General features: G+C 33.6%; 1 protein-coding gene and 1 long non-coding RNA gene across 2 annotated transcripts; one reads left to right on the top strand and one right to left on the bottom strand.

The window, feature by feature from the left end:
- Positions 1-876: 876 nt before the first annotated feature.
- LOC105328685 (placenta-specific gene 8 protein) lies at positions 877-5,548 on the bottom strand. Its single transcript, XM_011429666.4, has 4 exons — positions 5,293-5,548; positions 3,196-3,411; positions 2,676-2,812; positions 877-1,467 (listed from the first exon to the last, which is right to left on the bottom strand). The coding sequence occupies exons 1-4, from the start codon at positions 5,303-5,305 to the stop codon at positions 1,375-1,377; spliced, it is 459 nt and encodes a 152-aa protein (XP_011427968.3). The 5' UTR covers positions 5,306-5,548; the 3' UTR covers positions 877-1,374.
- Positions 5,549-8,394: 2,846 nt separating this feature from the next.
- LOC136273726 (uncharacterized) lies at positions 8,395-11,850 on the top strand. The gene is made up of 3 exons (XR_010711952.1): positions 8,395-8,536; positions 8,771-9,076; positions 9,151-11,850. It is a non-coding gene; the product is annotated as an uncharacterized lncRNA (long non-coding RNA).
- The last annotated feature ends 3,270 nt before the right edge of the window (positions 11,851-15,120 follow it).

Below are 15,120 nucleotides of genomic sequence, written 5' to 3' on the forward strand. Positions count from 1 at the left end.
ATTTTAATTTCAGCTTTTATTTGGAAAGTAATGGATGGATTTAAAGGAAAACAATGATTTGTTACCATAGCGGAATAAACAAAGAGAAATAACTCTAAAAAACAAAAATAAGGTGGAAATGTTCAAACTTGTTTCGTATTTTTTCAATCTGGGTTTCACTCTTGTCACCTTTTAGGTGTGAAAACTTCAAACTCTCGATTCAATCTTTATTTTTGATAGGCCAGAACAATAGCTGACCTTTTTTAAGGTTGGCGAATGCCAAGTCCAAATCCAAACACAACCGTGTCGATATAAGGGCCAACCTTATTAAGGTACCTGAATACACCTGGATTTATATTTTTTAAGACACTACGTCACAAGATGGCGATTTAAATGTTTTGTTAAATTGTTTGTATCAATCGTTTTGGTTTTCTATTGTCATAACTCAGATCGGGCTTGTGAAGCACAGATCATCAGTTCGAATCCGTCTGTGGCTTTCGTTCACAAGAAACAATTTTAAATTAAATTTTTTGGTCCAAAATTGCACATTTTTTTCGCCTATTTGACATGTATACTTCTCTTCCATCATGCCTGTATCAAGTAATTTCCTGTAATTACTCATTAAACTTTGAAATATTCACGAATTTTTCATACAAAGAGTTTTTGTACATCATCTTCCCATAAAAATTTAGCTAAAAGACCGGAAAATATAATGCAATTAGTAAAAATAGTTTGTTAAAAATTCACTTTAAATGACTCAAAATTTTACGAAGATTTATAAGAAAAAACATCTGATATTATAAATATATTCTGTTTATATCAATTTTTATGAAACTAATGAAGAAAACTAATGAAACTGAAACATTTAATGCAATATTAGAAAAATAACAAAAAACCCATAAAATCATTGATTTATTAATTAAAGACAAAACATTTTGAATTAAAAAAAAACCCAAATTTTTTCCAAATGAAAACTTGCTTACATACAAAGACAAAATCTATTCTGTTCAATATTTCTCAGTACTGATACTCTTGACTGGTAACAAATAGATTTATTACTGCAACAAGTATTTTTTACTTTTTTTTCTAAAAAACATGTACAATGATATGTATAAACGTATTCTATATAATAATAATGTGTTTGTTGAGAGTTGAAAATACTTAAGCGATTTAAGCACGAAAAGATGTACATGTATGTAAAAAAATATGAACATATATTTAACAGTTACAATAATGTAGATCTGAAATATTGCATGTCTTAGAAACCAATGATAGAAGGATATCACTACACATCAGCAAGCACATGTCATATGAACATTGATAAAATAAAATCGAAAGAAAATTACAACTATGCAATTAGGATAAATGAAATATGACAGTTTAGGAAATTCAAAATCACATGCCTATCTGGTCCAATTCTCTGTTCATCTGACATACAGCGCATGGTTCACAACACAGAGAAGTGAAGAAATCCTTTACTAATGATCCCTGCAAAAATCACAATATAATAAGCTGAAAAAAAAACTGTTGACAATGTTTTGTACATAGTCAAAAATACATACATAAACACGTTAAATATATGTTTAGCAGTCTTGCTACAAAGTTATATAAAAGTAATATAGGGACTATATATTTTTATGTCCAAAGTTTTATGTCCAGTAAATCAAAGTTGTAGATGATGTCCATGGATGACTATCACAATGAAAATATATACTGAAACTTTAATTCTTTTAATAACCGTGTAACCAAAGTGGTCTGTTTTGAAATTATTCATGAATTTAAAAATGAAAATCTAGATAGAAATAAAATTTTCAGTTTTGTTGAGCAAACCCTTCTGAACTTATGGAGAAATATCGACTGCGAAATTGGTAAATTTGTATGAAATATACGAGCAAAACGTGGGTGTTACTGGTTTGTGATAGTAGTCAGCTGTTTTTGTTTACGTGTGAAGTGACGGGGAAAACACGTGAGGTCAAGAGAACGCGCGCGAGGCACGAGCCCCACACAGCTTGCAAAGATGACAGAGATTGAGGAACTTCCTATCAATGAGGTAACTAGGTAAACTCGGTTTGTTGTTGTACAAGGAGACCTTTGAACTGCGTCCATTTATGCGAGTCGAGCCAAGATTGGACTGTCATGTTTCTCAAAGTTAACAATCGTTGACTTTTTTTTTTTTTTTTTTTAAATAACCGTTTTGCTTATCTTTAAGATTATTGTTTGTCGGAGTTAGGGTTAGGTTATTTATAGATATATGTATGCTGCATGGTTGTTCATAGATATGTGTTTTTGGCGCACGTTACACTGACATGACCCTGCACTTGCCGCCAGTATATGCATAAGTACTAGTCAAATATTCTATGTAAACAAAGTCGGATATTGTATCAGATTGTTATAACATCACTGGTTTTTTCCTTGTCTAGAACGTTCCGATTGCATAGATCCTGTGAATCATTGAGTTTTTGTGCTCAATTCACACTGATTTCTTACCGTTTGCTATAATATTGATAAAATAAATTTTATAAATGATTAAAGTTGAATTAAGGTTGAATTATGATAAAAGTTAAAAGCAAAAATTTTTTTTAGTATATTTTGATGACCAAAAGATTTCAACTGCCGATCTCAAATTAGGGGGAATATTTAGAAAATTTTAAAATTTTGTAAATAGAGGTGTAGTTTATTTGTACATTAAGACTTACCTTGATACCAAATAATGTTCTGACTTTGATTCTGAGAGCGAACACTGCACACGGAATAAGTGCCATAAAAGGAGTTTCCCCTAACCTTGTTGCTATTATGTATTTTAAGTACGGCCAGCAACAAACGTAACAGCAACCTGGAGATACAGAATAAAAGTGATAACATTGTTATTCCAATTTTTATCATTTTATTATGTTAATTTCAAAATATATGATGACAATCCACTTTTGTTGTTTAAATAAAAAAAAATACACTTTGAATATCTTGCAATGATGTAAAACCCATTCAAATGCATGTTAAGCCAGACCAGTGTTTATAATACCAAGAAATTTGCCTTACTCTCAAACTATTGTAACTTCAGTATGCGTTTATATTGCAAAATAAGGATTTTTTGATAGAATACATTAAAAGGATGTCACATATATTTTCTTGAATTAAATATCAACTCGAAGAATGAGTACATTTCATCTTCAGACCAGCTGTCAGACCTTGTTTGGAATTCACTTAACATTGACTTACAGTGCCTTTTGTCGTCACCTTTACACTGACAGAGTCCATTGGCCCAGTCTCTTTCACAGTGTGCGTCATCGAAAATTGTCCTTCCTGCATCTATAGCTTTAGCTCGACTTCCGGTCTCCATACGCGACGTTTTGCGGGGTTGGGCGGTGATAACCGAGTCTGTGTCATCACTAGTTGTGAAAGAACCCCCTGTCATTACTATGTTCTCCTTCTGGTCTGAAATGAATGCAAAAAAGTCCAGTTCTTTCATCATTTAAGGATTGTTCCAAACCTGTCCCTCAAAATAATTGTTTTCAATCTTTTCTCATTATCAACCATTTCTGCATATTTGAAAGAAACCTTTTAGATTTTTAGGTGGTACTAGTATTCAACTTTCATCGATTTGAAAATGCTATCCTGAATTTGAATTTCTTTTAAACTTGTTTGAACCTAATTCAATATACTGTAGTATTCGGGTGAATCTTGTATTTAGTTTTAGTATAGCAAGTCGTTTGGTTTTTGTTGCGCACGTATAATATTGTCGAGGATTCTGAAATGTTAGTATTTAATATAATATTCAATATACATAGTAGGATGAGTGACTGTGTACACTCGATTTGTTTCCGAAAACTGATAAAAGTTTTAGAGCATAGTTCGATAATGGATTGAATTTAGTTTCACAACTAATTTACAAGATCATATGTCATTACATTAGCATATCTCTTAAAGCAATATGAGCTGTACATTTTTTAGAATTTTATTTTGCTACCAAAACCTGCTAGTATAATACACTTGAACTTCGGTATCTCGAAAACACCGATATCACGAATACAATGGATATGCCAAAGAGATTTGTAAGTCCCAACCACTTATACTTTACGTAATTCGCCCTTGATATTTCGAATACTTGGGTATCTGGAAGTTTTTAACCACTCTCATCTAGTTCGAGAGAACGAAGTTTCACTGTAAATGAAACGGTTAAGAGTCTTTCTCAATAACAAATTTACATAGTCATTCTAGCTTCTGTTGAGAGAATGACCACTGGGTAAGAAAAAGTGGTCCAATGAATGTTACAGCTTTATGAGATAGGGAAGACTGGCACGTCTATTAACTTTTAAATGAATTCATGCATTAGATGTAAATAGTTTTCAGAAGTCCAGATTTTTAATAAGCTTTTAAACCTTATATGCAAGCAATAATTTTTTGTCTTTGTATTTGAACTACTTAGTGTTGCAAGTTGCAACCTACTTAGGTTTCACATACATGAATAATCAATATAATTTTGCGGTTCTCAATCATGTTTCTGCATTTATTTTGAAAGTTAATTTGTCTTTAATACACAACTCTGTGCTATAAAAATCCACATCAAACATGTTACAAATAAACAGATGTAAGGTTAGCTGAGGCAAGCCTTAATCGTCCTAAATTTGGACAATTTCAATTATCCCTGGATTGCAACAATTTTGATCGAAGTCATCCACTGGCAATTGTACTCGTTGAATATTGATAATAAAATCGTATAATTTTATATCATTATTTATAAAGTAATATTGCATGGGTCTTTATAAATGTTTTGGGCGAATCCGCTTTGCCTGGATACATGTATTTACGGTATTCTCTTTTGAGAAGTGGACAGGATGTAGGCTATGCCTGTCCACTTCTCAAAAGAGAATAGTATTTACGGTTGCAATTGCTTATTGAACACGACTTTTCTACATAATGCCTGCCTATAAACACATCAGAGAGAAAGAGAGAGAGAGAGAGAGAGAGAGAGAGAGAGAGAGAGAGAGAGAGAGAGAGAGAGCAGCTTGTTCCGAGATATCGTATATCAGTATCTAACGATTTCATCCTAAACTTAAACATAAGTTAAGCCAACGTCGATTAACGCTTGATGCAATGTTATCTAAAAGCTAAGGTTCGTTCCGTGGAGCAAAATTCTGTCTTAACAAAGGGGGTATTTAAAAATAAATGAACACTTAAAAGCAGAGAAAATCAGAAAGAGCGAAACTTGTAAGAAAACCATAGACTCAATGCATGGCCATCATCTCAATTAATATAAAAATAAAACTGAACAAATATACCAAATTATAACGTTGAACACACAGAATCAAAACTTACTATTAGATTCCATTCCTTCTCTTCTCTTTTGTTAGAGGAGTATAATTCTTTGTATTATATCCTTTCCTCTAAAATTTGGAATGTAAGCAGACGATCGGTGATCTCATAACTATGCCGACGCTGAACCAAGGCAGATAGCATTACCGACACACGTGTAAAGCGCCCAAATGCTGGAATGCGTTACAATTTATAAACACAACTCACAATTTGGACGGAATTTGCAAACAAATATAATATGACCATCAGGGGATAAAGATCCAGCTGTTGAGGATTTGAAACCTCCTTCCCTCGAAAAAACCCCCAAAGAATACAGAATTATGTGATGTGGGGAGATTTGTCTTTTATTAAGGTCTTCCGTTTTCAACGAAAAATCTTTTTGTTTTAGTTCTATTTATTATATATCTCCCTCCTCACCATAGTATTTCACTTTGTTTCAGGATCAGGTAACAAACAGTGCATCGTAAGGTTTCTAAAGCTTCACTGAAAAGGTCTTATTTATGAAATATGTATTACTGTAACGCGTAACTGAAATCATAATTCAGTCGAGTATATTTATGCAAATATACACAGGCAAAAGTGGCTCGCATGAATCTCATATGCAATTCATGCGAATTCTTCGCATGAGAAAGAGACGAAATTAGTAACACGCATGAAAACTTCATGCGATTTTGACATATTTTTCATGCACGATATCCATGCGAAAATGTATATCTTATGTATCATTGTTGTTTCATGCGAATATCAAGTAAATTTCATATGATTTTTATGCAAAAACTGTTACATAAAATTGTACGATATTTCTGAATGTTATTTTAGAAATAACCAAAGACACTTTTCCTGTATATTTCTATACACTGTCTTGCCTCATTGCAATGATAAATAAATGTTATGTATACAGTAAAACACCGTTATAGCGAATACGCTTAGAATGAATTGACGCTTACACCGAACTGATTTTCATTCCCCGTGACTTAATTTACGTTATAAAATTGGCGGATTTAACAAATGTTTATAAGGAAGCATATTTTCCCTTCCCAAGCACTTCGTCATAAGCATGTTGTACTGTACACTGAAAAATATAAAAGAAACAAAGTTGTTATATTCAGTCTTCTTTATTCAAAGCCTCGATCTTTCTTGTTTGCTTCTGTTCTAGCGACGTCCATCTCTCTGGAGACTGTTTCATCTGCAATACAGACAATATAAGATTGCATAAAATCATTTCACATGGAATAACGCAGCATTTGATTGGACAGAATTTTTTTTGTACATGCATGTACAAGCTGCATTGATACATTCTTTTTTTTTAATTGTGATTTTAAACTAGAAATATTCCAGTGGGAATACTTCATTGGTTATTAATACTTTGGGATTAGAAAACATCTACTGAAAGCCTGCATTCAAGAGTTACCCGAAATGAAGCAGGAACAGCTAATCATGCTGACTGAGTCTTGTGACCAAGTGCATTTGGGACCAAAATATCAAGGGATTCAATTATTTACGTAGTCGCCAAGGAAAAGTTAATTATAAAAACACATGTAAGGACACATAGTTTTAAATGGTGCACTCCTCTTTACCAGTTAAATGATAACTTTGTTTATTCACATTAAATCAGAGGTATCGGTATTGTTTCTTTTATTTATTAATCAGCATCATGATACGCCTGATATGTATAATTTACTTACTTGCAACATTTATGAAATATATTGTGTCCACTAAAATTATAAGCAATCAATCACCATTCCAAGTTTAAATAACATGCTAAACTTTTTCTATATATTATTGTATCAACATTTTTTTAAAATATGACACGTGTAGATTGTTTTATAGCTTCACATTGCACCTTTTCATTTTGCTGTGGTAGGGTTGGAAAGGAGTAAAGTGGACCTTTTTTTGCCATTTTGCAGAGGCTATCAGTCTTTTAATTTTGTAATCATGTAAACTTACGCTGATTAAGAAATTAAGTGAAACAGTTCGCACTAAATGAGTTTAATTTTCAAACAGCAACAATCTATAAAAAAAAATTTGAATCAAGAAAAAAATGTTCCTTATAAACTTTTCTTTAATTTGACAAATCAGTAAAATCCTTACATGCAAAAAGGAGTTCAGTGATTCTTTGGAGGGTCTAAAAGACCGAATCGATACCTACTTGGTTGGAATCAGGAATTATTTTCCTCACCTACAGCAGAAGGTCAAGACGCATCTTTCTGTTCATGTAGTAAGTTTAAATATGGTTTAAAATCTTTTTCTTTGCTTCCATAATTTTATGTCGAGGTAAACTGGAACGTGTTTCTCTAACTACAATAAATATAAGGGTTCTTTTTAAGGGATATATATATATATATATATATATATATATATATATATATATATATATATATATATATATATATATATATACATATGCTTCTATTAAAATGATTTATCAGAGGCTTTACCAGGTATTCATAAGACTGGGTATACTGCACCGCAGAGTTTCCGGTTTAGGTTCCTATTAATATTGGGAACCAGGTGCCTCAATCTTATGCAGATTTACTACGTCCTGATTCCCAACTTAATTCCCCAGACACCAATACCGCTGTTGGAACTATTTCTAACTCCCACCCTTGCCTCTACTTTCCTGACTATTGCCTTCCTAATACTCTTCTTCTTCTCAGGCTTCTCCAATTTGTCGCCTACGAGCTGCCTTATCTGCCGGCAGAGCCGACTTATATACCCTTGGAACAGTTTATTCCAAGGGATGTCAGGTCATTCCATTTTTATGGGTGCGTTCAATTCGTTTCAAAACTATGCAATATAAATGAAACTGAATATTATAAAAGTTGACAAATGAAAGCCTGAAGGTCTCTTTTAACCCCCCCCCCCCAAAAAAAAAATAAAAAATTGCTCCATTGAACTAATGTATTGATAATCCCAGATTCCTCAGACACTTGCCACCCCACCATTCCCCTTTATGATTGATTTTTGCAAACACAAAGATGTTCCTTTACAGACCTCTCCTGTCGACTGTATCCTGGTACGTAAAAACTTATATATCTATATAGGCAAAATACATGTATGTGCATGCTTATTTTTAGGTAGATGCCTTACTGGACCATGGTCAGATGGATGCATACAAAGAGGATACTTTTGAAAAAAATGCATGGTCGCATTCGAGACCAGCTGTTTACCCATAATTCACATGCCAGAAGCAGGGACACTGCCATTGCTTTTGTGGAAATGGAGGTCTTGAACCACATCCTGACAGGTGGATTTTTTCCCATATGGAGAAGAATGGGGAGAACATGTTTGTACTGGCATTTCTTGAAGCATTATACAGATTTTCTATGTACATTCTTTTCCATCAGCTATTGAAGTTTTCATATTGAATATTTATTTAAATAAAATATTATTAAAAATTATCTGGAATCAACATTACATTCTTTTTAATGACTTTGTCAACTTTGTAAATTATCAAAATTTGCATAAATTAATCTTAAAGGTTGCAAGCATCAGACTTAGTGCAGAAAACATTCAGCTCCCAAGAAGTAAGAGGATTTCGGGGCATGTCATCATCTGAGGATACATCTAGTTCCATGAAGCTTTGAAAAGCCATTAACAGAGAGAGGGGATCACTGGTATGGGAGACTGTAGATGATGACACTGTACACATGCTGTCATCTACATGCATATCAAGGAATATAAATTTCACAGGGGCCAAAAGGAGCAAGTTTCGCTCACTTAGAACGAAAGCAGACCAGCTGGCCTAAAAGGAACGCCAGTTTTGATCAATGTTGACGACAATAAGGTTCGTAAGGATACAACAAATGCTAATTGTTTATGATTTAATATGTATATTTAATTTTCAAAGAAAACTTGTAGGAAGAAGTTGGCATACTTCAAGAGGAATGGCTCATTTCCACTAGAGAAGGCTCTCGAATTCGACTTTCACAGATTATCTTAACGATGTCATATTTCTAAACTGTGGGCAGTTGAAACATTATAATCATTATGTAAAAACGTCACATATATATCTGTGCAAAGAATTACAGCAAAATGATGATGTGCATTTTAAGGGGCCATTTTAGGCCCATATCATATATGGTTCTTTCAAATTGTTAAACAGTGTTGCTTTTGATTTCATTATAATATATATTTTTCATTGAATCACTAGACTTGTTCGTTGATGATCTCGGGATTGATTTGAAAGATGTCCGTCTTCGAACCACCCGCTTCAAGTGGACATGCGACTTCGACAACTCAACTGTGGATGTTCAAAAGAAATGAGTTCTAATGTCCTGTCCAACTGACGTTTTTCGCCCTGCTCTAACCTATCCTACCAAAACCAGGTACCAACAACACTGGATAGAAAAGCACAGTCGTCCATTGCGTCTTGTCCTAGAAGATAAGACACGAAAGTGCATCTTTTCCGTGTAACAATATAGATACATGGTTTATGGTATTTCAAAGTGTTATCTGAGTCCAGTGCGTCTTCTTCATCTTTTCTTGCGATGATTGTCTTGCCTGGTTCCACTAGGGTATGGACAATCGACGAAGAGAACCATTAATGTACAATCAAATACTCATAATATCTTGATTAATGTAATGAAGCCATGAACCAAAATCATTCTGCCTTTGAACCTCTTAGATCAACAAATGATGGTTCTTCATCTGCTTTTCAAATGAAACCAGGCAATGCTCTTAGAATGCCAGTTATTATTGATCGCTACAAGTCACTTGAACTTAAATCGAGTTCTCTTCCATTTTATGAGCCCCTACTTGTGAATAACTTTGCCCCTGTCAATAGACAGAAAAGGTAGAGATACATTCTAAAGTTATCTCTGCCCTACCAAACTGAAACATACAGTTATAGTGCAGGAAATTATGTTGGCACATCTCATTTTGTTTGGCGTACACCTCCATCTGCAGATTTTAATGCTTCAAAGCAAGTCATGTCAAACACAGACAAACAGATACCTATGTACCATACTAGAATGATGCGTAGAGAGTTTCAGTCATGATTTGAGGGTCTAGTCAGTACAAAGCCAGTAGTAATGCAAGAAATGTATCGCTTCCTTACTGGGGATAGTTCACAGGTTGTTAATGATATCTCAAAGGAAGTAAAGGCTAGGTTAGATATTCTCCTTCAAACTGGTGACTCTGAGAACTTAGTAGATCTCCGCGAGTTAAAATAGGGGCAAACCTGTGAAATTTGACACTTTTTTTGATTGTGTACAGGCTTTTATTAATAGAAATGCATTGGAAGCAGTTGATGAGAGAGAGCATGAACAGCACACTCACGTGGCCTTGGCAATTTCTGTTCATGATTTCCGAGAACAAGTATCAAAAAACTTACCAGAAGGTACAGCTATTCCCAGTGAGAACTATTTGAGGCTTCAATTTTGGCCAACCCACCCTTATTTCAAATCTGCCATTTATTATACTGGGAAGTTAAATGTGAAATACATGGTTCAATCACAACAGTTGCGCTCTCAGCATGTAGCTTCCCACTATGCAGCTGCAAGCTTTAAGTATCTGAGGGAGTTCTGTATGAAATTTCAGCCTTTCTGTACATTTTTGTCACTTGACGACAAACATCAAATAAAAGTAGGTGAACCTGGCTACCCTGTTGCTGCTGTGGAAAGGGGCCGTCAAGTTTTAGTCTCCAAAGACCAAGCCTTTTCTGTTGGTGACCATGGTTTCACAAAATTCAAGATAAGACCATCTGTTGCATTTAAGATTCAGATACCTGATTCCATTGACAAATCATTCTATGATGGCAATGTATATGTAACTTTGAAGAATACTATTCTTCAACCAAGTTCACCTATGAGACACAGATTATTAAAGATCAGGGAAACCCTATATTGGTGGTGTTTAGTGATGGTGGAGGTGATCACAGGCTCACATTTGTATCAGTTCAGTTAGGATTTTTGAGTCTCTTCATAAAATACAAATTGTCATACATTGTTGCTGGTAGATGTGCTCCGTGTCAGAGTAACATAGATCCTGTTGAAAGAGTTATGTCTGTCTTGAACTTGGTTTTGCAGTCAGTTGGCGTCATGCGCCAAGAAATGCAAAGGGGGTTTGAAAAGCAAATCAGTGGTTTAAATACAATGACAGACATTAGAAACAAGGTAATGAAAGATGATGCTCTCAAGAATGAAATTGATTCTTGTATCAAACCCGTAACTGATTTGCTTGGGAGTACACTTGGTAGACTGACCTGGAAAGGAAAACAGATTAACATTCATGAAGCAGCCTCTGAAGCTGAAATTGATGCATTGTTTGATACTTAAGAATCTTGAGCCAAATTTTGACAAAAAGAACATGCAACAGAAACACCTCAAAAACTATCCAGTTCTTCAGAAGTTCCTTGAAACTCATTGTCAGAGACACCATTACTTGTTCACCATGAAAAGGTGCAGAGAACAAGATTGTGCAGTCTGTAATATCGCAGGTGATGAGATTATACCTGTTGATCTGTTGGAGTCCCTCCACAAGTTTCCTCTTCCTGTTCCTTATGATGGTGACAATGCAGATCATTACAAGTCTTTTGAGCAGGTAACAAGTTTACAAGTAATATTTACAAGTATTAATTATTTGCATTGATTAATGAATATCAATATTGATAATTTATCACATGTATTGCATTTGTTAGTGCATGTGTGTCCTGAGACATGAGAATGACAGTTTTCATTTTAGTGAATGGTGAAATATTTGCAGGTTTGGGGTTCAGTTCCTACAGAGAAGTTGGATGAAAGTCAGGAGCTGGCTGTTCCATTCACTGTCTCTGGTGAAAACTGCAGGGGTTTCATCAAATGTGAAGTGTGCCTAAAATCACAATGTTACTATGCACAGTAAGATATTTCATTAAAGAATTTCTTCCTTACATTTTGGTTAATCTGTAATCTTTGAAATAAAACATGTACTTCAAAATATATTGACCAACATACTAGTAATTTAGACAGAACAGCAAACAGTGTAGCATTTATAGCATGTAGCATTTTGGGGGCAACATAAGCGAAACAATTAAATATTTGGGACAAAGAGCAAAAGAATGGAGATCTTTAATGCCATATAAAAATAAATAAATGAAGGTATGTGTCTGCCTTCATTTGTCATTACGCAGTTGTGACGAGTTTCACTTTCGGCCTTTCATCAATGTATGTTTTTCAAACAACAAACTTATCAGTAGATTTGACTGATAAAAATATTCTTTTTAAAACTTTACAAGAAAACACACACATACGATTGCCCAAATATTTTAATCTACGAAGACAGTCATATTTAAAAAATGATATGGTTTCTGTATTGGTATCGACTCCTTTTGGTAAAGTCTGTCGAAAGCCAGCCCCTAGAAACTCACAAGACAAGAATTTTTCAAGTTTGTGCTTCACAGTGCTACCACGGCTGGTCTTTCTAAAGAACAATGCTGGTAAAGATGAAAGTGGTAGTTCAAACAAAAAACTTGCTACCTTCTCTTAAAGGAACTGCTCCTCTACCTCCAGAAAACAGAAAGTCCACTATATAAACTTTTAATGGATGTCAGTAGTTCACAAGAACCTCTAAAGCAAAATCATTTAATTTTAACAAATCGATTTAATTTACATCATTTTTCAAGTTATTTGTCCATCATCTCAAAAATTCAATCTTTCTTTTCAAAAATTGTAGAATGGAGTTTCCCAAGCAAAAACGTGAGATCATTTACTTTTAACAAATCGATTTAATTCACATCATTGTTCAAATTATTGTCTATCATCTCCAAAATTCAATCTTTATTTTTAAAAATTGTAGAATGGAGTTTCCCCAAGCAAAAACGTTTCCTCCGGCGATTGTTAAAGATAGAAATGGTTTTCTTTGTCGGGAGATTGAAAGAAATCATCCAGTTCTTGTGCAACAACCCACTGGTGCTCTTTACGACCTTTTGCAGAGGTTTCTTTTGAGCTACATGTTTCATCCATACCCCTATTTCGCTCAAATCATAGTTTTATTAGGTCGTAAAAATGGAAGAGTAACTGTTGTGTATGGCCCAACTCGAGCATTAGAGGAAAATTTAAGCAAAACAACTCTTCTCTTACATTTATTCAACTGAAGATCTTTTACCGATACAAAGGATGAGGAAACATCTTGGATAGAATTTTTTTTATTTCTAGAATCAGATGATTGTCTTATCTTTGTTATAGCAGATGTTGGCGGGCTAAAGAAAGAAATTTCGATGTTTTCTCACAAGGAAATATAGCTTATGAAGACAACGTGGAACAACCAGAATGGATTGAAGTTCTTAATCCGGATTAATGACGACAGAATGAATTCCTTCAATTTTAGTTGTGATGATGGTGACCTTGATCATGATTGGAGTTCAACATCCCTTGAATATCCTGATGATCTTAAAAAGAACTACTAAAAATGAATGTTAAAAAATCCCATCCGCTTATTTAAACAATATCAATGCTTATCATTTATTAGTTTTCAACATAGTAATGATGATCATTTATTAGCTTTTAACATAGTAATGATGATCATTTACTAGCTTTCAACATAGTAATGAATACCCTTCTAACCTTTTCTTATACTATGGAATCAATTAATATCGTGGGGGCCAATGTTCTTGGATCTTGAAAAAGACTGATGGAACACCATTACAAATGTTGAAACTGAATGTCAGAAAAACATTCTCACGTGTCACAGTTTAGTCGTGTGCGCGTCTAAATCACAGCAGGTCATTTCCTCTATTACCCAAAATGTTTACTGTGTTCCTTTTGCTTCAGATGATAACGCGCCGTTTGGTAAGTAAATATTTAATATTTAATTTTCCTTATTATAAGATAGCGCTAATTTAATAAATAACGTCACTGTGTAAATAGTTAATCTTTCGAACGGAAGTCAGTAAATACAGCACTTAGATAGGTTTTTGTTTAGTCAAATTGCTTTAGCCACTACTTCAACTCCTTCTAATTTATGTTTAATGTTTTATTAATTATTTATCCTAAATACATGTTTTTAGTAATTTAGATTTAATTATATTAATTTACAATACTTAATCTTTATTATCGTACCAAGTAATTAAATTTTAGCAGTAAGTTATATAATTAGGTATACATAATTATTGTGAGGCAAGTAAATTACATTGTAGTCAATAAAATGTTGCATGTACAGCATCCATGTTTTGTTTCTATAATGATTATAACATATGTAATTTTACATACTACATCCTTAGATTTTAAACATTTTACATACTGTCGTATAAGGATAAAGAAACCATGTCGTGCTACGGCTGATTCTTGCTACATAAACATGGTGTAAGACTTGAGATGTTTCACATGATGACGACCTCAAAAATCATATTTAGTATTGTAAATGTAATATTGCAGCACTCTTTTATGAATTTCATCTCATTATTATTATCTTATTAAAACATATATACATGTTACATTATGATGCCCTTATTTCGTTTTTAATTTTGCATGAATGTTCTCTTTGTCCTAGTGGTTTGCCTGTGTATCGAATAAATCTTTTATCAAGTGTTGTGTCCTACAGGCAATAAAGCAAATTTAATTTTAGACGTTGTGTTTTGGGATAAGATTTCCAACTTCCGCCAGTTTTAGATTCCCACACTTTAGAATCCATGAAGAGTTATATGTTCAAAGCCTTTTTTACTACGTCTACCTGTTCTTCATCCCAATAGAGTGTCCGATTAGATTATCCTTTATTCTTATCAATAAAATGTTCTTTTTTATAATCATATGAAACAATAATAGTGTGGAGGTCACTTTAGTATTTGTTGACTACACATTCTCATTTTTCTATACTTATATCAATGAGCCTGTTTTGTTAAAATCCAATCAATTA

This window comes from Magallana gigas, chromosome 3 (genome assembly GCF_963853765.1).
Source record: "Magallana gigas chromosome 3, xbMagGiga1.1, whole genome shotgun sequence".
Classification (NCBI taxonomy): Eukaryota; Metazoa; Mollusca; class Bivalvia; order Ostreida; family Ostreidae; genus Magallana; species Magallana gigas.

Coding starts and splice junctions, on each gene's coding strand:
- LOC105328685 (XM_011429666.4), bottom strand. Junction 2,813..3,195: donor AGGTGACGACAAAAGGCACT/GTAAGTCAATGT, acceptor CTGTATCTCCAG/GTTGCTGTTACGTTTGTTGC. Junction 1,468..2,675: donor GAACATTATTTGGTATCAAG/GTAAGTCTTAAT, acceptor TGATTTTTGCAG/GGATCATTAGTAAAGGATTT.